This window comes from Mauremys mutica, chromosome 9, assembly GCF_020497125.1.
Source record: "Mauremys mutica isolate MM-2020 ecotype Southern chromosome 9, ASM2049712v1, whole genome shotgun sequence".
Lineage (NCBI taxonomy): Eukaryota > Metazoa > Chordata > Testudines > Geoemydidae > Mauremys > Mauremys mutica.
The window spans coordinates 50,526,358-50,549,040 of record NC_059080.1 but is presented as its reverse complement, the minus strand read 5'-3'; the positions used below and the strand labels follow the sequence as shown (position 1 = coordinate 50,549,040).

The following is a 22,683-nucleotide window of genomic DNA, read 5'->3' as shown; positions in this document are numbered from 1 at the left end:
GCAGCAGGAAGTTATTTGAACTAGTGGGCTCCACCCTGCTCTGGACTCTGTGCCTTGTGCTTCCTGCTCCTGTGTCCCCAGCTTGATCTTCTGGCCTACTGACCCACCTGGCCTGTTGGCATCTGTCTTGTGGTTCCTGATCTGCAGTTTGTCACCAGCCTCTGAGCCCCTGGTACCTGACCTGGCCTGACTCGTGGGTCGGATCTCCAGTTTGTCTCCTGCTTCTGACCTCCTGAAGTCCTGACCCAGCTGGCTTTTGACCCCTGTCTTGTGACTGTGGACTCTGGTTCTGGTAGGTCTGCCGCCCACAACCCAGCTGTGACAGGCATTTTACCCTCCTGACTGCTCTCTTTATTTTCCATCTAACTAGCATCCTCATTATTGTGTAGTTCCCCTTCTTAAAGTTAAATGTCACTGGGGCGGGGGTTTTGGTGTATTTTCCCCCCTACAGGGATGCTAAATGTAATTACATGGTGGTTGCTATTACCAAGTGGTTCAGCTATCATTACCTCTTGGACCGGATCTTGTGCTTCACTTAGGACTAAATCAGGAATTGCCTCTCCTTTTGTGGGCTCCAGGATTAGCTGCTCCAAGAAGCGGTCATTCATGGTATCTAGAAATTTCATGTCTGCATCATGTCCTGAGGTGCCATTTACCCAGTCACTATGAGGATAGTTGAAATCACTCATTATTATGACATTTTCTGGTTTTGTAGTTTCTTTAGCCTTCCTGAGCATTTCACAGTCACTGTCACCATCCTGTCAGATGGTCGGTGGTATATTCCTACTGCTAGACTCTTACTATTCAAGCATCAAATCTCTGTCTATAGAGATACTATGGTTCTGTTCAAGTCATTTCCGATTTTCACCTTATTTGGCTTTATGCTATGTGACAAAGTTCCTCCTCTATCTTGGTGGGTCCTGCGCTTAGTGGCAGATTTGCTCACCTCAGTGATCTTCCCCTCTGGTGGAACCCACAGTCTGGGTCAACTCCTCCTGTGTCTGATCAGGAGTTGGGAGGTTTGGGGGGAACCCAGGCCCGCCCTCTACTCCAGGTTCCAGCCCTGGACCCTGTGGATTGCAGCTGTCTATAGTGCCTCCTGTAACAGCTGCATGACAGCTACAACTCCCTGGGCTACTTCCCCATGGCCTCCTCCAAACACCTTCTTAAACCTCATCACAGGACCTTCCTCCTGGTGTCTGATAACGCTTGTACACCTTAGTCCTCCAGCAGCACACCCTCTCACTCTCAGCTCCTTGCGCCTCTTGCTCCCAGCTCCTCACACACACACCACAAACTGAAGTGAGCTCCTTTTTAAACCCAGGTGCCCTAACTAGCCTGCCTTGATTGGCTGCAGGTGTTCTAATCAGCCTGTCTGCCTTAATTGTTTCTAGCAGGTTCCTGATTACTCTAGTGCAGCCCCTGCTCTGGTCACTCAGGGAACAGAAAACTACTCATCCAGTGACCAGTATATTTGCCCTCTACCAGACTCCTGTACCCCACTGGCCTGGGTCTGTCACAGCAGTTTTAACATATAGTGCCACTCACCCACCACAGTAACCTACTCTGTTATTCCTATATATTTTACCGTATTTTTCCGTGTATAAGACTATACTTTTTCCTAAAATCCTTAGCCTAAAAATTGAGGGTAGTCTTATACACGGAAGTAAGCCCCCTGTTCCCTGCCCTCTGACCCCCCCAACCCCTATCCACCCCCCCACCCCGGAACTCCCCTGCCCTCTCTCCAACACCCCCTCCCTGCCCCCTTACCACGCTACCTGCACGTGGCTGGTGGCGCTACAGTCCATCCGCAGCTGGAGCTGGGAGCGCGGGGCCGGGCAGTGTCCGGAGCCGGGCATCCGGGTAGGTGGGGTCGCGGCCGCCGCAGTGCCCGGACCGCACTGCCGGGCAGCCGGGGACACGGGGAGCCGGGGACGCGGGGAGCCAGGCGGCTGGGGAGCCGGAGTGCCGGGCGGCTCCCCAGCCACCCACTCCCCGGCTCCCCGCGTCCCTGGCTGCCCGGCTCCGGTAGTGCGGTCCGGGCACTGCGGCGGCTGTGGACGCGGGGAGCCGGGCGGCTGGGGACCGGGGGAGCCGGGGACACGGGGAGCTGGGCGGCTGGGGACTGGGGGAGCCGGGGACACGGGGAGCCGGGCGGCTCCCCGCCTCCCCAGCCGCCCCGCTACCCGCCTCCCCGGCTGCCCGGCTCCAGTAGTGCGGTCTGGGCACTGCGGCGACTGTGGACGCGGGGAGCCGGGCGGCTGGGGAGCCGGGAGAGCCGGGCGGCTGGGGAGTCGGGAGAGCCGGGCGGCTGGGGAGCCGGGCGGCTCCCCGGCTCCCAGCCGCCCGGCTCCCCGGCTGCCCGGCTCCGGTAGTGCGGTCCGGGCACTGCGGCGACTGTGGACGCGGGGAGCCGGGGAGTCGGGCGGCTGGGGACCGGGGGAGCTGGGCGGCTGGGGACCGGGGGAGCCGGGGAGGCGGGGAGCCGGGCGGCAGGAGTCACGCAGCCGGGGAGGGACGCGGCAGGAGCCGGGCAGGGCGTGGCCGGAGGGGCTAAGCAGGGAAAGAAAACAAAACAAAACAAAAAAAACCTGGGGCATGCCCGGAGTGGCAAAGCAGGGGAGAAAAAAAAACAAAAACCTGAATTTGGGGTTAGAAAAGTGGGGGTGTCTTATACATGGGGGCGTCTTATACACGGAAAAATACGGGTATACCCTAATATTACTGTGTCCCATTGATTATCTTCATTCCACCAAGTTTCCATGGTTCCTGTTGTAGCAATATCCTCATTTAATGTTAGGCACTCTAGTTTACCCATCTTAGTATGTAGACTTCTCGCATTTGTATATAAGCACTTGTATGTTTTATCAATATTCAGTTGGTTATATTGAAATGGATTCTTCTACATATGACTGTTCCTCACTAGCTCCCACCTGTACTTTGCCATCTTCTTTCCTATCCTCTTTACTAGGCTATGGAGTTCCCACTTTAATGAATTAATCCCTGAGGGATGTCTCTGCTTGAACCGGGTGCTCCTCTGCACCTGTCCGCTTGCCCCAGCCCTTAGCTTAAAAAATTCTCCACAACCTTTTTAACTTTACATGCCAGCAATCTGGTTCCATTTTGGTTCAGGTAGAGCCCATCCTTCCTATAGAGGCTGCTCCTTCCTAAAAAGGTTCCCCAGTTCCTAATAAAGCTAAATCCTTCCGCCCTACACCATTGTCTTATCCATGCATTTAGACTTTGCAGTTCTGCCTGTTTTACTGACTCTGCATGTGGAACTGGAAGCATTTCAGAGAATGCTACCAGGGAGGCCTTGGACTTTAATCTCTTACCTAGCAGCCTAAATTTGGCCTCCAGGTCCTCTCTCCTGCCTTTCCCAATGTTGTTGGTACCTACATGTACCATGACCACTGGCTCCTTCCCAGTACTACCTATAAGGTTATCTAGATGTCTCATGAGATCCATTACTTTCACATCTGGTAGGTAGTTCATCATGTCATTCTCCTGGTCATCACAAATCCAACTATCTATGGCTCTAATAATTGTTTCTGCTACTATTATGGCCTGTCTCATCTCAATAACTGGGTTCCATGCCCTGGAGGGATATCCTCAGTGCAAGAAGATACCATGACATCATCCGGAAGGTGAGTCTCAACTGTGGGATCATGTCCCTCCACTCCAGCTTGATGATCTTGCCGGCAAGTTAAAGAAGTATGGGCTGGATGAATGGACTATAAGGTGGATAGAAAGCTGGCTAGATCGTCGGGCTCAATGGACAGTGATCAATGGCTGCATGTCTAGTTGGCAGCTGGTATCAAGCGGAGTGCCCCAAGGGTCAGTCCTGGGGCAGGTTTTGTTCAATATCTTCATTAATGATCTGGAGGATGGCGTGGACTGCACCCTCAGCAAGTTTGCAGATGACACTAAACTGGGAGGAGTGGTAGATATGCTGGAGGGTAGGGATAGCATACAGAGGGACCTAGACATATTAGAGGATTGGGCCAAAAGAAATCTGATGAGGTTCAACAAGGACAAGTGCAGAGTCCTGCACTTAGGACGGAAGAATCCCATGCACTGCAACAGACTAGTGTGACAAAGTTCCTCCTTTACCTTGGTGAGTCCTGCGCTTATTGGCGGATTTGCTCGCCTCAGAGATCTTCCCCTCTGGTGGAACCCACAGTCTGGGTCAACTCCTCCTGTCTCTGATCAGGAGTTGGGAGGTTTGGAGGGAACCTGGGCCCGCCCTCTACTTCAGGTTCCAGCCCAGGGCCCTGTGGATTGCAGCTGTCTATAGTGCCTCCTGTAACAGCTGCATGACAGCTATAACTCCCTGGGCTACTTCCCCATGGCCTCCTCCAAACACCTTCTTTAACCTCACCACAGGACCTTCCTCCTGGTGTTTGATAATGCTTGTACTCCTCAGTCCTCCAGCAGCACACCCTCTCACTCTCAGCTCCTTGCGCCTCTTGCTCCCAGCTCCTCACACACGCACCACAAACTGAAGTGAGCTCCTTTTTAAACCCAGGTGCCTGATTAGCCTGCCTTAATTGATTCTAGCAGCTTCTTGATTGGCTGCAGGTGTTCTAATCAGCCTGTCTCCCTTAATTGTTTCCAGAAAGCTCCTGATTGTTCTGGAACCTTGTCTGTTACCTTACCCAGGAAAAGGGGACCTACTTAACCTGGGGCTAATATATCTGCCTTCTATCACTCTCCTGTAGCCATCTGGCCTGACCCTGTCACACTGGGGACTGAATGGCTAGGCAGCAGTTCTGCAGAAAAGGACCTAGGGGTTACAGTGGACGAGAAGCTAGATATGAGTCAACAGTGTGCCCTTGTTGCCAAGAAGGCTAATGGCATTTTGGGTTGTATAAGTAGGGGCATTGCCAGCAGATCGAGGGACGTGATCATTCCCCTCTATTCGACATTGGTGAGGCCTCATCTGGAGTACTGTGTCCAGTTTTGGGCCCCACGCTACAAGAAGGATGTGGAAAAACTGGAAAGAGTCCAGTGGAGGGCAACAAAAATGATTAGGGGGCTGGAGCACATGACTTATGAGGAGAGGCTGAGGGAACTGAGATTGTTTAGTCTTCAGAAGAGAAGAATGAGGGGGGATTTGATAGCTGCTTTCATCTACCTGAAAAGGGGTTCCAAAAAGGATGGATCTAGACTGTTCTCAGTGGTAGCAGATGACAGAACAAGGAGTAATTGTCTCAAGTTGAAGTGGGGGAGGTTTAGGTTGGATATTAGGAAAAACTTTTTCAGTAGGACGATGCTGAAGCACTGGAATGGTTTACCTAGGGAGGTGGTGGAATCTCCTTCCTTAGAGGTTTTTAAGGTCAGGCTTGACAAAGCCCTGGCTGGGATGATTTAGTTGGGGATTGGTCCTGCTTTGAGCAGGGGGTTGGACTAGATGACCTCCTGAAGTCCCTTCCAACCCTGTTATTCTATGATTCTATGATCTCCTGCCCCATGACTTTCATCCTCCTTGACACACACGGGCTGTCAGACAGGAGGAGGAATCACTCTATGATGTCCCTAAAAGTCTCCTCCCTGAACCTCTGCCTGCCAATGCTCCTCCAGCTCAGCCACTGTGGCCTTCAGAGCCTGTAGTCTGTCTCTGAGAGCCATGAGTTTCCTGTACCGCATGCACACGTACGCCATCTGCCCACAATCATATATATTGCTCTGAATGCAATAAATTGGTTAGCCCCTTGCTCTGCTGCTGGTCTGCCTGCACTGTTGTACTCTTATGGTTTTATAGCCTAAATTTTGGATATGTTTTTCAGTCGGACTTTTAGTAACTGTGTGTGATCTAGTTCTTCCTGGGCTAGGCCAGGTTCCTGTTGAGCAAGCATCACTAGTAAGCACTGAATGATGACTTCACAATATTATTTTTTTATTATTGGCCATGTTCTTCTCACTCCTACCACTGAGGCCAGTGCCATTACTCCATGGAGAACTGGTGGGAGAAGAGAACTGGGATGGTTAGAGTCCTGAAAACTCTGCTCCAGATACACTGATCTCAGGAGATGTTTTACTGTCTTTTTTAATGCCCTAAACAGATCTACGTGAACTGCTCCTGTATCCACACCAAGAATGGACAGTCCTCAGCAAAGACAGGTTCCTGTCTGGTCAGCTGTTCCCATTTACTCCTTCCTGTCGTATTCCTCATCTCATTTGCTGCCCTGGTAGCCTGCCTGTCTCACAATCCCCTCTACATGATGGTATTACGGTAAGCGACAACGTTCAGTTTCATGGGACCTCATATGAAGTATCACATGCAAAGCACTGGCAAATTTCCTCCCTATCTATGACCAGGTCTTCTGGTTCTCTCCACACTGGCTGCCTCATTCCTTACTGCCTGGGGTGACACACCGCTCCTTGCCCATGTATAATAGTCTGTGACTGTTTGTGGCACCTCAACATGGACTTTTGAATTGGAGCTCGGGGAGGGCAGTTGGGGAACTCGTTCTCTGATGTGGTCTGCTGGATGTGGAGTTGGGGATGCTATTCCGGCTAGTGGGGTGAGTGTCTGTGTGTGTGGTGGGGGCTCCAAATGACTTAGACTTTATGCGGTTGCATAGGTCACACAGCCTAGGTCTATCACTGGCAAGAGGCAACTAAGAGACTGGGTTTGGTATGTTGTCTTTTAAAGAAAGGCCAGGAAGTATGGGCCAGGTCTTCAGCAGGTGCTGATTGGCTGAGCTCCATGGAAGTCAATATCAGAATTAAGGGATATCAATGGAGCTACATGGATTTATGGCAGTTTTGGATCTGGCCCTGTATCTTCCTAGGCTCACAATCAGAGGTGAATTAAGACTAAACCCAACCCAGATCCACCAACTTTTTGGACCCCCTTAAGACACAGGGCTCCCCAAGAGCCTCTTCCTCCTAGCTGAATGCAGCAGCCCTTGCCTCTTTCTCATTTCTCTGCCCTTCATCCCCATCTCCCCGCTGCATGCTCTTCAGCCCAAAGCTACTTTCTTCACCAGGTCAGAACTCACCTATCTCCTCCAGTCCTGGCCAGAGACCCAGATTTCCGAAAGAATAGCGTCCTTCATATGCTCAAGGAAGGTGTGAAATTGCTGCATGGCCCCGATGGAACTTGCTTGTTAGATATCTGAATATACCAAGTCATTGGGCCAAATTCCAATGTGATGTAAGTGGTGGTGTAAATTATATTCCACTGAGTAAATGCAGCAGTAAAATCAACCAAGAGGCTGTGGAGCTCCTCCCACTCTTTACCTTCATCCTGTCTGCTGGCTGCCTTTCCTGCTACTTCCCCTTTCTGTCCTTGAGCACATCAGTTTCTTCCACCCACCACCAAGGAGTGACTTACATCACCAGCGAGCTGAGCAGCATTTTGTCTTAGAAACGGGTTTCTAACAAGAAAACCACTTGGTTTCTAAATCAAGTTTTGCAAACATTTTTTGTTTCAAATGACATTTTCTGAGGGGGTTTATGAAAAAACAGAAACGGAAAAAAATCAGCAAAGAGTCTTGTGGCACCTTATAGACTAACAGACGTTTTGGAGCATGAGCTTTTGTGGGTGAATACCCACTTTGTCGGATGCATGCTCCAAAACGTCTGTTAGTCTATAAGGTGCCACAAGACTCTTTGCTGCTTTTACAGATCCAGACTAACACGGCTACCCCTTGGAAAAAAATCAGTTTTCAAAAACAACCAATATTTCAAAAACTGGAAAATGTATGTTTGGGGTGAGGTTTTTGAAAACCAGAAATACTTCAGTTTTCAAGATCCATCAGGTTTTGGGTTTTCATAGAACATGGAACTGGAAGGGATCTCTTGGGCCACAGTCCAGTCACCTACTGTCGCAGATGTGTAATCCGTCATATAATGTTTTCATATATTTATCAAGCTCCATCTTAAAGCTAGTTAGGTTGCTTCCCCCACTCTTAGGTTGCTTCCCCCACTCTTCCTTTTGGAAGAATATCCCAAAACCTCAGTCCTGTGATGGTCAGAAACTTTCTCATTTCCAGCCTAAATGTACTCACCGCCACTTCATACCCACTTGTTCTTGTGCCAGTATTGTCTGTTAGCTTAAATAGCTCTTCTCCCTCCCAGGTGTTTCCCCACTAATGAATTTATAGACAGCAATCAGATCCTCTCTCAGCCCTTCGTTTTCAGTTTTTCACTGGAAAAATTCTGCAAAATATTTAAGGGGAAGTATTTCCCCTTTCTTTCGTTTTTTTTCACAGAAAATACTTACCATTTTCTGACCAGCTCCAATCACCAGTGACGTCCTCTCTGAATCTGGCCCATTCCCTCAGGAATTACTTAAACATCCCTTTCTCCCACATCTTTCATATCAAGAGAAATCTGGCTTGACTGTATCTTTAAGCCTTGCACATTCCATGAGACGTGGTGAGCCCCAAGCCACCGGAATGCAGATTCCAACCTGTTCATTATCTACACAGGGCAATACATCAAAAAATGATGAGTCCAGCTTTTGGATCTGATCTTCTCTAACTTCTCCCCTACAGGTTGGTGAACCAGGATGAAAAGTCCTTTGCTATTGGAGTCCAGTTCTTACTGATGAGACTGTTAGGTGAGTGTCTGTCTGATTTGAGCTCCCTGTACAAGCCACCAATTATTGCACAAACTGGGAGGAAACAAGCAGGCTTGACAAAGCCCTGGCTGGGATGATTTAGTTGGGGATTGGTTCTGCTTTGAGCAGGGGGTTGGACTATTTGACCTCCTGAGGTCCCTTCCAACCCTGAGATTCTATGATTGTGTGTGAATCATATAATGTTATAGCGCAGGTCTGAGCTGGAGACTGGAGAGAGGACAGGATTTCTTTTGACTGTCTAAGTGCGTGTTTGGGTGAACACTTAGTTTGCAGCAAGCCAGGGTCTAAATCTAGCCCCTGCTGTTTGCTGTGTACACCCACTGCTGTGCACTAAGAGTTCCCTAGTGCACATTGAGCTACCCCACTTGAAACAGGAGTAGATCAGAGCACACTAGGGAATGTTTAACACATGGCAGCAGGGTCCACTTGGATAGTAAGTGTGCAACAGGCTAGTGTGAGGTAGATTTACCCCCAGGAACTGAGTGTCTCTGTAGACAAGTCCTAACTTACCTTTCGGTCTGTGTCTCGTTTATTTATTTGTTCATATGAAGCAGTAACATTTTTTTAAATTCCAAACTTCTCTGGGTGTTGAAAAAGTATTGACACTCCACTGATGGTTCTGCGACCCCCATTCAGCTGTCCCAGCAGATAGTGCACAGTCTGCTACCATTGAAACCCTCCATCAAACAACACCTAGATCATTTCTCATGTCAGGAATGTTGGCATTTTTGCCAGTTTTCCAATCTTCACATTGTAAAGTACAGAGGGGGAGCTGTAGAGACCAGGAAAGGCAGGATGGGCCCCAATGCTGATGTCCTGACAACTTCGGACATTAAAGTTCCCTCAACACTTGGAGCAAACATTCTGGGTCAGATTCTGTGCTGGTGTAAATCAGCAGGGCTCCACTGACTTCAGCAGAGTGCCGCCAATTTACATCAGCTCAGGATCTGGCCCGCTGCCGCTATCGTGCAGCCAGTAAAGGAATGTAGAGCCCAAATCTCATTTACACTGACCCTGCTTTACACTGCTGTGGGGGCCAGATCTTCAGCTGGTGGAAATCATCAGACCTCCCTTGACTTCACCAACGTCAAGCAGCTGTAAGAGGAGTGCAAGTGTAACTGATGCCCATTTCAAGGCCCCATTAGTGGTGCGAAGTAGGTAGCCACTAACAGAAGGCTGGGGGAAAGCAAAAATGGAGGGGTCAATTTCAGTGACAGGTTAAAGTGAAGAGGAAGGTTTCAAGTTGAGCTCTGAAGAGAGAGTGACTGGGACTGAGGCCAGTGGCATGCTGGGATGTTTTTAGTCAGGTGTGCAATTGTACACTTGCATGAAAAATGGCGTCCTCCCTGCGACATGACCTGGCACGCACAGGGCACGCAAGGTCACATTGTGCACAGGACGCCATTTTGTTTGCGCATCCAGAGGTCGGGCAGAATCGCCCCATGGGCACAGCCAGTCATGGCGCCTGCAACGTATGTCTTGCATACAGCCACAGTAAGCCACTGACTGAGTTCCAGCTACAGGGACCAGACAAAGCATAGGCATGATGGGAGAGTCCTGGCATGGCGCCCAAGCAGCTGGGTTGGCTTATAATGGAAAGGGTGCTCCACCTAGGGTAAAGCAGATGCAAAGTATCAGGCCTGCCCCCAGGGGGGGGCAGGATGCCAGGCTGGGTTTGAGGTCTGGCTGGAAACACCCTCCATGCAAACAGGAGAGGGAATTTAAACAGGCAGCTGTGTCTATATTGCGGGGCAAGGAGTGTGATGCTGGTCTCACATGCTTTCTTCCCCTTCTCCCCCTGGCCATGGCAGCCTGGTTGCCTGCTCCAGCTCTCTTTGGTCTCCTCATTGACTCCTCCTGCCTCCACTGGAATAAGCAATGCAGCAAGCGAGGATTCTGCGCCTACTACAACAATGACTTCCTTCGTAGCAGGTACTCAGAGCCAGCTCTCCTGGGGACAAGCCCATCCCTGGCTCGGAATGGGTCAGGCCGGTGGTTCTCAGGAGCCATATGCTCCCACTGCCTTCAGAGGCCCAGGCCCTGGAGGGTCCATTTTGACAGCAAAACGGTGGTAGAAGGTGGCATTGGGAGGGGGGTTCCTGAGAGTTTTTCTCTTTTCAGTTGGCTCGTAGGATTGAGAAAGACGTCAGGGGGTTGATCAGGCAACTGGCTGCATGCTTAAGATAGTCCAGGGACTTGGGGGCAGGCAAACCAGACCAAAGGAGGGGCTTGAGAGGAGACTGTGGGAGAGAAAGGTCATGTGTGAACATAGTCCGAACACTGCCGCTACTGTAAATAGTGGGATAAGCCAAAGACCCTACCCCTCAGCAGTGTAGAGTGTTCCTCCCTTGCTAGGTTGCTAGGTGTGAGGCAAGTAACCTGTCTCCTGCCTGGGTTATATTTTAACTGGAGGGATTTTCTTTTAGGATAGGTTAAAGTGTAGCTAGGAGAGGGCTTCGAGTTAGGATGGCCTCTCTCTCACCCACAGAGCGCCGGTCTCATCGCAGAGCCTCCAGTGCAGCACAACTAACTATCAGAGCTGAACAGTTAGTGGTGTTGTTGGTGTCCCAGGAAGTCTGAAAGTCCACCGGGGAGATAGGGGCAGAATTGTGGTAGGTGCTGGTCATGCAGGAGACAGTCCCTGCACTGAAGAGCTTCCAGGCTAAACACACAAATGTTGGGAGAGGCAAACAGGGGGGCCAGGAGTCGCCCGAGGTCACAGCACTCAGTGGCAGAGCCAGGAAGCCAGCGCCCTAGCTATGGCACTGCACTGCCTCTCCTCGGTCAGCTTGCAGACTCCAAAGGTTCAGCAGAGCTCGGGGCTCATTCCAAGGGAGCAGCAGGGCCACCTTAGCGAGCACAGGGACCGGCCCATCAGATCGGAGTTTGTTCCTGGCAGTTTCACCACTGCTCTTTTTCTCTATTTCTTTCTCTTGCCAGATACATAGGCCTCCAGATGGGGTATAAACTCCTTGGCATTCTGCTGCTAGTCATCATCAACTGGCGGGTGAAGAAGAACAAGGAATACAATGTGCAAGAGAAGGCAGCTGGCCTGGTCTAACTGTGCCCTGCAAATGGACCCACGAGCTCACCCTTCCTAGCCTATCCATATTTACTACCAGTACTTAGTCTTTTAGTTGTATTTTGTAAGAAAACAACTCCATATTAGCGGCTGATCTCTGAGCTCCAGAATGCAAATTGCTCTGTAACCCAGCTATGCAGACCATGGCCAGAAATCTTTGCTCTTCCGAGGAGGGGAATGGAGAACAAACTGGACTTTCGGGGGCCAACCGTTTACCATAAATGGCCAATCAGTGTTACAAAGCAAAGTGCCCCCAAGGGGTGCCAGTGTGGATTTCCCAGGACATGTGGAAAAGAAGAGCCAGTGGCTGAGAACCCATTTAGGATCCGAGAGTAAGGTGTTCTCTGGCAGAGTGTCACACATCCCCAAAGAAAAGAGGATTTTCTTTTCATTTTCCAAAGGAGAAATAGAAGAGGGGTCTGGCCTGTGGGGAGGAGCCCCTGGACTGCCCCAAGAGCATCTATCCTCTTGGAAGACTTTGAACATGCAGGAATGGCAAGTGGGAAAAATTCTACTTGGGGTAAATCTGTTACAGCTGCGAAAGCCGTGTGTATAGGCTGGGGAAGGGGGACAAGGAGCGAGAGCCCTGTCCCACCACTCCAGAAATTCCTGTCCACCCACTGTGTCTGTGAAAGAGCTTGCTTCAGTCCAATGTATTCTATCCCATGCCATGTACGCTATGCCTGGCCTGGCCGGGGGACCAGAGGAGGGAGTGGCATTAGCATCAAAGAAATGTATAGTCTCTGCTCAGAGATCTTTTCCCCTCCACCTCACACACAGGCCAGCGTGGACACAGGTAGATGAACTGTATGAAGTTAGTGCTAGTAGTTTACTGTGCAATGTCATGTTTTTAAATAAAACCCATGTTTACTACTCTCGGGTGCTTTATTGAATGCCCTGTGGGAGATCTCCTTCCTCTCCCCTGGGCTCTGCTTGTTGTGCTGATGGGCTCAGATCCTGGGAGGTGCTGAGCAGCACCTTTCACTGAAGTCAATAGGAGGGGAGGGCCCCGTCACCTCACAGGATCAGGCCCACCTTGTAGCCCTGATTTGGGGTGTGTTAGTAGTGTTGATTTAATTTAGCAACTTAATTTATTTTTATTTAATTAATTTTAATTAATTAAAACTCATAATTATTATTATAGATATTAATTAGTATGGATTTAGGCTCACCAATTTGTTTGATCAGAAGATAAAGTTCATCCTGAATCAAGTGCCACAGAGTTTATAGAAGGACCTTCGGGGGTATGACAGGAAGCTCACACTGAGACAGATATCATCATAAAGACATTTTATTCAAATAAATGAAATAGTAAGTAAATGGTAAAACAGTTAGAATTACAATTATAATTTTGTATCACAGTTATTCAAGAGATACATATGATAATACAATATTATGTGCTGCAAACTTTGGTTAATACTCACGCTCTGTTTTAATAACCTGGTGTTGGAAGACACAGGACCCCGCCTCTGGCGGTTCTGGTTTCACACCTCTGGCCGAGGAAGCTAATGCAAAGAGTTGTTAAAGCTGTTTACTCTGTAACTTAACTCAATAAACCTCAAACTGAAATAAAGCGTAGGGAAACCAAGCTTAGCCTAGTCCCCTTAAAACTTAAAGTTTGAAAAGAAACATAGTACGGCCTATTAACAGTTAATAGCCATCGTAGATGGGTAGCATCAGTACATTGTTGAAGATGGAGACAATGAAGAGTAGATAGGTGGATTGATTGCATTGCATCTAAATGGTGAGATGAATCGCCTTTTTATAGGGCATTGGTTGGAAATCCTTCCTCTTATGCCCAAATTTCATCCTTCCCCCACAGAAATGTTAGGGTACATTTACCCCATAGGCTAGTATGTATGTGCGTATGGATGACAGGTATGTACGCACTTGTGGTGTACTTGTTAAGTCTGTGGATACAACTTTGAAAAATCCCCTTTGCCCTCCTTCATTGTCTGTTGGTCTAGGTAAAGGTCTCTAGATATCTGTGTGGGTGTTTTATCTATTTGGGTAACAAATATAGGTCATCTTTACTTTTCTGGGTAAAGGGTCCCAATATAGATATGCTAACTTTGCCTTAGCTTAACATACAGGGTTTTGGCCTGTAGGTCTCTTGCATTACAGCCAAACTTATTTTTAATATAAATCTATAAATTTATTACATCAAATACTCAAGTTTATAAGAAAAGATATATCTATGCAAGCAACTGATTAATCCTTAGGGCTACAACCTGGGGTGTTTCATTTCCTGGGCAGACAGTTCTGTGGAAGAAGGGACAGAATTAACCCAAAGGACGCTCATTGGGAGAGTTCTCATTGAGATCTGAGTATGCACAGCATGGGCCTGCTGGGCATGGAGAGGTGGGAGCAGTTTCTTTTGGCACCACAGCTTTCAGGCTAGGGCAGAGGTTCTGTAGGAGACTTCGGCGAAGGACTAGTCTATACTTGTGCACTTCCCAGTCTCTGCTTCCCCACATTCTCCAGCTTGGGGTCAGAGCTTCTTTGCACCCCCCAGTCAAGAACAGGCTGCAGGGGCCAGACATTCAAGTACCCCCTCACAGGGCCAGATTTTCTGCACGTTGATTGCTGGGCTCTTTGGAAAATCTGGCCCCTGTTTAGGGGCCTAGAGGGAGCTCAGCTCTTCGGAAAATTTGGACCCACTGATCTGTGCTCAGCACTTGACAGCTTGGCACTGAGCCCTCTGGAAAGCCTGGTCCCACATGTCCTAGGAACCATGGCCTTGTGATTACGGCACAGCTGAGTAACCAGGAGACCCGGGTTTCATTCCCAACAGTGCTATGGACCATCTGACCGTGGGCCAATGCTTTCAAAAATGGCCATTGATCCTGAGAACCATGATTTGACACACCTAGAGGGGATCGATTTCCAGCCTTGGGAAGTCAGTGAGACTTGGGGCTTGGTACTGGGGACAGTGATGGAAGCAGAGCCATGCACTTCACCCTTAGATTTATTTTGGAATGGAGGGTGATGAAGAAGCAGGCAGGCACAATGATAATACATGAAGATGTGTAAGCAATGCCTGCTTGGAGTGGCAATCAACCCACCTCTAGCTGTGGCTAGGCCAGCTAGAAGCCAATGAGCCTGCTCCTGGTTTGGGTAAGTGAGGAGGCTCTTTTAGCTCAGGCAGTAGAGGCTCATATATTAAGATCCAGCGGTCCCAGGTTCGATCCCTGTGCCAACAACCCACCCAGAGGCATCAGTGCTACGCAGACATATGCTGAATGGGCCAGTTCACAATAATTCCCTTATTCTGGTCACCAGTGGGGATCGAACCTTGAACTGTGGGCTCTAAAAGTGTGAGCTGCCACTGATTGAACTCTGTTAACTTGGAGGCAGTAGCAGGTTCATAAATCTCTCTACACGGTTTAGCCACTAATGGGGCCAGAGAGCCATGCTGGGTTAGCAGGGCTTGCATTAATGTTCATTCCCTTTCACACCACCATCCACCTTCATCCCAAAGCTCCCCACTATTCCCCCTCCTCCATTTTCTCCAGCCTCCACCCAGCTGGGTGCTGTAGGAATCACCATCTTGGCACCCTGCTCCCAGGGCACCAGGGGGAATTTAAAGGTGTGACTGCTGCTTTATTTCAGATCTCTCTACTGTCCTCCTTAGCTTTTGGAATCTGCAAAGGAACAAATCTCAGGCGGCTTGTGCCGGGACTGACTAGGCTGTTGGTGAATTATTTCAAACAGCAAGGCTGGGAGAGATCAGAAGGACTGGAGCTGTTGAATTAAGGTCCTAAATTGCTGGTTTGGGGCCTTTTGTGCTGGCAGCCAAACCAGCTTGCACTGGGATTTGCTGAGAGCTCACAAACTACTGAAGGTCAGGCTTGGCCCGGAGCTGGCGGGGAGCCCACCATGGAATACACTGGCTCTCTGGCAAGTGGTGTTGGTGAGTCCATCAGGGGCATGCATCTCCCTGCATTACCCCAAGCAGCTGCTGTAGTGTGGCATTAGGCACCTCACGACTAAGGGAGCCGCTGCCTAGCTGACACCCGTCTCACTTCCCGCCCCAAGGCAACACTTTCTTCCACGAGGCAGTCGTCAGTCGTAATACAGTGCATTCTTTATAGCAGTCTTCTGGCAAACACCCACGTGGGCGGCCGGGCTGATGCTTTGGAACTGGACTCAGACGTACAATAGAAAGAGACAGTTATGTCACAGCTGAGAAAATCAAGTGGCATCTCAGTCTGGGTGGTCTAGTATTGCCTTTGTATTAACATTACCCTCACCTCCCTTCTGGCTCACTCTCGCCCCTTCTAACCTTTGCAGTCAGCCCTCTTTCTTTCCCCCTCTCACTGCCTGCTCTGTAATCCCTTCACTCCCCCTCCTCCTGCCCACGCAGTAGCTCTGTATTTTCGCTTTGCCACTAGATGGCACAGGTACACTGCCAAAGCTGGTATGCACCCAACCTGTGTGGAAGCTCTGGAAAACTTCCCCTTATAGGTATCTGAATAGGAGCTGAGCACCTGAGAAGCTGGCCAGTTGTGGGTGCTGTGGCCATTTGCAGGCATGACCAGGTGTGTTAAATAAAGCTAGCCACATAAATATCACCTCTCTGTGGGGCTTAAATGCCCTCCCCCCCATTACCCTAGTATCTGAGAACCTGAAGGGCAGTTCTATTAGCCTCATTTTACAGATGGAGAAACTGAGGCATAGCCAGGCTAAGTGAATTGTCCAAGGTCACACAGGAAGTCGGTGGTGGAGCAAGGAGCTGAACACAGATCTCCTGAGACCTAACCCAGTGTCCTAACCACTGGGCCATCCTTTCACTCAAGGAGAGTAGTTGTTTCTTCTGTGGAGAAAACAGGGTGGTTGGGACAGTGCTGGGGAAAGATGAGGCTTTATCAGAGACCCTGAACTAGACAGTGACCCTCAGCTGAGGGGGAGCTCACCAGATTACCTCCAACCTTGCTCTGTCTCCTGCTCTGCTGCATCGGATAGCCTCACTTGCCTTACCGAGGGGACAGAAACTGCTTTTCTGTCCTTCCCGAGGGGCGGGAGGTCCCACCACTGACTTACAATCCCTGCAGCCCCAGCGATCGGTGGCCAATGGCAGGACGCCCTTCTCTCTGTGACTGAACTGTGAGGCACTGCGTGGCCTTCAAGTGACTGTGAGTGTGGGAGCCATCTTGCCAAATGAGCGACGCCATGGGCGCTGCAGGAGTCACTGTTATATGCAGCAAGGACACTAAGATGGTGGCAGAGGAGTGCGCTGCGCAGGACAGGGGGGAGGGCAGAGACAGCAGGAATTTATGCCACCTTTCCCCACCCCCTTTCCAATCCAATCCCGGGGCTGATGGTCCTCTGAGTTGGCCCCTGCCACACATTAGAGCAGTTCTAGAGCTGCTCTAAATGGTGCCTGACTGCAAGTACCCCCACAGGGCCATGCTACAGTTGGGGCTCACTGGAGTACAGCATCAACCTGGCTGCTGCCCCTGCACACTCCATACACTGCAGAGCAGGGCCAGGGCGGTGTGTGACTCCTCCATTCGGGGGAGGTTGGGCACGCCTGGCCCTTTTCCCCTGCAAGGGGATGCTAAAGGTGTGGGAGAACAAAGAGATCAGGTGACCTCCTGGCCCAGGAAAGAGACAAAGCCCAGAAAGGAGGGGCTGGAGGGGGTTTGGCAGTTTTTGGAAGCTGGCTGGGAATTGGAGGGGAGCCCCGATGGGGCTCGGACCTCCCAACGGGGCTGTGGCCTCCCTGAGGCCCCAGATGGACCTAACTAAAGGGGGTCCTGTTGTCTGTACCGGCAAGACCTGTTTGGGACTGTGTTCCTGTCATCTAAATATACCTCTGTTTTACTGGCTACCTAAGAGTCACATCTGACTGCAAAGTGGTGGTGCAGGACCCGGTGGCTTCCCCAGGACCCCACCTGGGTGGACTTGCTGTGGGAAGCGCACGGAGGGGCATATGCTGAATGCTCCTAGGAAAGACCCAGGAGGTGAAGCCATGTGAGCTTCTTACCCTGAAGACAGTCTGCTCCGAGGGAGAGGAGGCTCCCCAAAGTCCTGACTGGCTTTGTGGGGAGCAGTTCCAGAGCATCGCCCGGGGACTCTGTGACACTTGGCAAGGTGTCACCCTAACCAAATCACAAGCCAGAGTGAAGTGGAATGGGCTTTCAGCTGCCAGAAAGGACTGTGCTTAAAGATTCTATATTCAGTGCAGATCTTGTGAAGCTGGGATGTGGAAAGGGTGCTACCAGGGCATGGCAGAGAGCACTAACAGATTGGAGTGAGCTCCAACGAGGATCTCCTGCCCCAGTGCCAGCAAAGCTGAAATCTCTTTAGTGGGGATAGGGCTGGGTGGACAGTGAGGAGTGCACCAGACAGCAGGATGGAGCTGTCGGTGTGCATGCTTGGACTCTAGGGCTTCACCAGCCCCTGATGCTAACCCTAACTGTGTGGGGTGGAGGGGAGGAAGTGCCATGTTAAAGAGATAGCTGTTCCTTGGATGGTCACAGGCATGGCGGGGGACTGAGGCTAGGATTACCAGGTGTCTGGAACACCCAGTAAAAAAGTCCAGTCGGCAGCACAGTGGGGCTAAAGCAGGCTCCCTGCTTGCCGTGGCTTCATGTGGCTCCTGGAAGCAGCGGCATGTCCCCTTTCCGGCTTCTATGCGTAGGGGCAGCCAGGGGGCTCCGCACACTACCCCTGCTCCAAGTGCTGGCTCTGCAGCTCACATTAGCCAGGAACCGCAGCCAATGGGAGCTGTGGGGGCAGTGCCCGTTGACAGGATTAATGATTTTGCCACCCCTAGGCCCTGAAATAATTGCCAGCCCCATATAAACTTATTAAACATCAATATTTTCAATATCAACACCAATATTTTCACTTTTTACTTCACTACTACTTTCAACTATTTTTTCTGTCTCACTGTCTGCACTAACTGATACAACAAAGGAATCTATTTTGCGCATTTTTGCTGTCATTTTGTTTTCCCTTTCTTTTGTATAGCATTTTTTTTTAACTGAGAACCACTTAATTTCTTCCTTCCAGTCATATTATTAACATTTAGGATTCTCCTGAGTATGTTTACTAAATGGAATCACGCTGTCATTGGTGGTTTCAATATGTGCTATGATTGGTAGAATCGTGGCGTCACTGATGCCACAATTACAAAAATGCTGCTATTATAAATTTGCTGCCCCTGCATATTTGCCGCCCTAGGCCTAGGCCTTGGCCTTGTCGGCCTAGGCGATAATACGCCGCTGGGCAGCATGCAAAGCTGCCTGGCCATGGTTCTGCTTCCGGGAACTGCCTGAGGTAAGCGCCACCTGGATCCTGCACCCCTGACCCCCTCCCACCTCGAACCCCTCAGTCCCAGCCTGGAGCATCCTTCTACACCACAAACCCCTCATCCCCAGCCCCATCCTAGAGCCTGCACTCCCAGTTGGAGCCCTCACCCACCCCCCATGCCTCAACCTCCTGCCCCAGCCCTGATCCCCCTCAAACCCTCCAAACCTGTCAGTCCCAGCCCGAGCACCCTCCTACGCCCCAAACCCCTCAGCCCCAGCCCCAGCCCAGAGTCTGCACCCCCAGCCGGAGCACCCACACACACACCTGAACCCCCTGCCCCAGCCCAGAGTCCCCTCCCACACTCTGAACCCCTCAGCCCCAGCCTGGAACCCCCTCCTGCACCCCAAGCCCCTCATCCCCAGCCCCACCCCAGAGCCCACACCCAGCCAGAGCCCTCACCCCCTCTCGCATCCCAACCCACTGCCTCAGCCTAACTGAGGCGAAGGCCATTGCCACAGATCCCATGGGGGAGGAGGGTTACTTATGAGCCATGTGACCGTGGGCAAACTTGGTCAGCAGTGCGGGCTGAGTTCCCCTAGTCACCAGGGGCCAGGCATAACAAAGTGGCAGACAAGAGGCCTGTGCTGCTACTTCCTCTGACCACAGGCCATGCCCCTCTGCCAGCGCACCAACTGCTGCATTTACAGACATGCACCAGACTTCTGAGGGTGTCAGTACACATGTGAGAGCTCCTGCCGCTCCTTAACTCACCCCCCACACACCCGTCCCGCATGGCTGGGCACCCTCCTCCTTTGCCCTAGTCACTGCCCACTTCTCCACCTGTGTCCCCCCAGCCCCTCTCCTCCCCGGTCTGGAAGAGTCTCCTCTGGGGGAAGGAGGAGAGGGAGCAGCCCTGCCCTGACCCAGCAGGGCTCAGCAGTGGTGGCAGCTGAGATGGGGTCAGCTGGAAAGAAGCTACATCTTTCAGCTGTCGGAGAAAAACTCAGTTCTCGCTTTCTGTTTGGGTGCAGCAAAATCAAATACTTTATTCTTTCTCTAGTAATTACAATAGAGGGAGGGAGTGTCCTATGAAACAGGGTTGCCCCTTGTCCCGGACAGGTCTCTCTCAATTGGTAAACAATTACAACAAGCATTTATACCTTTGTTACAGACAATAGCTAGCAATAATGGAGACAGTAAAAGAGAAACAATTGCATTTGTTTATACATAAGCCTTTCTGCTATCTTATTTGTCTCACTACTAGAAAAAGCAAGCCTGCAGATTTGGTTATCATTGCAAGGTCGTAATAACTTTTACACAGTTCGTTCGTCTGTCTCACATTATCTTGCTTCTACAAACCTCACGTCATTAGGGTCACAGGTAGCCTAACTCATGCTAACTAACTGACATGCATTAAGATCCCTTCAGATCCTTGTTAATTATTTCCTTGCTTCCACACAGCTCAGTGCTGCAGGACCGGCAGCAACAGGGACTGGGGAGAGGGAGAGAGAAGGGGCCCGGCTGGGATGGGGTGGAGGAGGAGCCCTGGGCTTCAGGGCTTGTAGCACCCTCTGCTGTTGAAACAGCTGGCTTAGGGGGTGGGGCTCAGGTGCTTGGGCCCAATTGTGAATGAGTTTCCTGCCCTGCTCTGCCCACCCTGGCTCTCCCAGGCAGCTGTGGACCTGACACCTTTGGTAACTGCAGTCAGAGCTGCAGGTTAAACAAAAAATGCGTTTTTCAGTTTGAAATGGCCTTTTGGCTCACAAGGTAAGCTACTTCTAGGAACAAAAAAAGGAACACGGTTGACATAGAAATGAACCATTTTGAAAATGTCACAATGAAACATTTCGATTGAACCGGACCAAAGTGGGATAGATCAACGTGCCGTAGGGATCTTTCAGTGCGTGGCAGCAGGGCCCAGCTAGACAGCTAGTGCAAGGGAGATTTGCACCCTGGCTTGTTGCAAACTAACTGTTTGTATACATCTGTAAAGCGAGGGCATGGCGCAGGCCTACCTCACATGGCTATTTTAATGTGATAAACACATTAAAAAATATGGTGTGCAGATACTGCAATAACGGGGGGGAGGGGGGAGGACAGACAAATAACTAAAGAGACACCTGGAAGGTAAAGAAAATAATGTTAGAATGTTTACATTTATTTAGAAGTCTAACAAAAACTGTGCTCTCTGCATTTAGCATTTAAGAGTGAGAATGAACAAGGCCTTCAAAAATAATGCTTGTAATATAACAAGGACGCCACACTGGTACAAGAAAAAGAAAGTCAACGTGTTCAGGGAGCTATCCTTATCCAGCAGGGCTGAAAATGACAGTGAGTTCTACTCTGATAGAGTCCTTCTCAGGAGATGGATCTGCTTATGCAGACTGGCTGAATGGAGCAGCCACCTCAGCTGACTATGAAGAAGGAAGTGTTAAATAAAGCATAATAAGTTATGGGCATACACGAAGGATCTAAACTTCTAAGTGTAACACCAACAGACCCCCGTCATAGGCAGCCAGGATTGAACCTGTGGTCTCTGGAGTTTAATGCATGAGCTGCTACTACATGAGCTAAAAGTCAACTGCCTGTTCCTTAAGGCTGTAGAGCAGACTCATTTAACTCTCTGTCTAAGTGGTCTTGGTGCCACTAGATGGGACAGAACACCACACCCACGAGGTGTGTGGGTTACAAAAGCTCTCCTGAGAGCTTCTATTTGCCCTCAAATCCCTAATTCTCAAACACACACACTGGTTTGTTTGTTCATTGTCACGGGTCTAGGTTAACAGGGTGGTGCATAATCCAGGGTTTGTTTACCTTGCAATTACCTGCTTTGTATATTCAGTGCTGTTTCTTTACGCATGTTATTCCTTTCAGCATCCATGGACAACATAACAAGACACCTATATAAATAAAATGATGAAGGAAAGCCAACAGCATCTAACAACAAGAGCTGGGTGAACTATCTATTTCTGACTGTACTTGCTCGGTCACAGAGCCCCCTTGGGACTGTCACCTGATGTGCTGAAACTACCTCTGAGCCCATTTTCCCTGCCATCTTGGGACTCCAGAAACCTGTCTTGTCGAGCCAGACATGCTACTCTTCTACAACACAGACCCAGGGTCTGAGCCACGCCCCCAAAGCTGCAGACTTTAACCAAAACTGCTCAGCAGGTTTCCTATCTCCAGCAGCCAGACTCCCAGCTCCCAATGGGGTCCAAACCCCAAATAAATCTGTTTTACTCTGTATAAATCTGTTTTACCTTATAAAGGGTAAACTCATAAATTGTCTGCCCTCTATAACACTGATAGAGAGAGATGCGCAGCTGTTTGCTCCCCAGGTAGTAATCACTTACTCTGGGTTTAAAAATAAACAAAAGTGATTTTATTAAGTATAAAAAGTAGGATTTAAGTGGTTTCAAGTAATAAAGTAAGTTACCAAGCAAAATAAAACAAAACACGCAAGTCTAAGCCTAATACATTTAAGAAACTGAATACAGGTAAATCTCACCCTCAGAGATGTTCCAATACGCTTCTTTCACAGACTAGACTCCTTCCTAGTCTGGGCCCAATCCTTTCCCCAGTACAAACCTTGTTAGTTCCAGCTCAGGTGGTAACTAGGGGATTTCTCATGACTCCAGCCCCCTTTGTTCTGTTCCACCCCCTTTTATAGCTTTGGTTCAAGGTGGGAATCTTTTGCCCCTCTGGATCCCCACCCATCCTTCTAAATGGAAAAGCACCAGGTTTAAGA

The 22,683-nt window shown here is 49.9% G+C and overlaps 1 protein-coding gene across 4 annotated transcripts in view; it reads left to right on the top strand.

The window, feature by feature from the left end:
• SLCO2A1 (solute carrier organic anion transporter family member 2A1) overlaps positions 1–12,548 on the top strand; it is a 90,847-nt gene extending 78,299 nt beyond the window's left edge. For all 4 annotated transcript variants that reach the window (XM_045030766.1, XM_045030763.1, XM_045030765.1 and 1 more), the window contains 4 exons: positions 6,066–6,235; positions 8,508–8,572; positions 10,405–10,525; positions 11,534–12,548. In XM_045030766.1, coding sequence (XP_044886701.1) covers positions 6,066–6,235; positions 8,508–8,572; positions 10,405–10,525; positions 11,534–11,654 — 477 coding nt within the window. In that variant the 3' untranslated portion in view covers positions 11,655–12,548. The remainder of the gene's footprint in view (positions 1–6,065; positions 6,236–8,507; positions 8,573–10,404; positions 10,526–11,533) is intronic.
• The last annotated feature ends 10,135 nt before the right edge of the window (positions 12,549–22,683 follow it).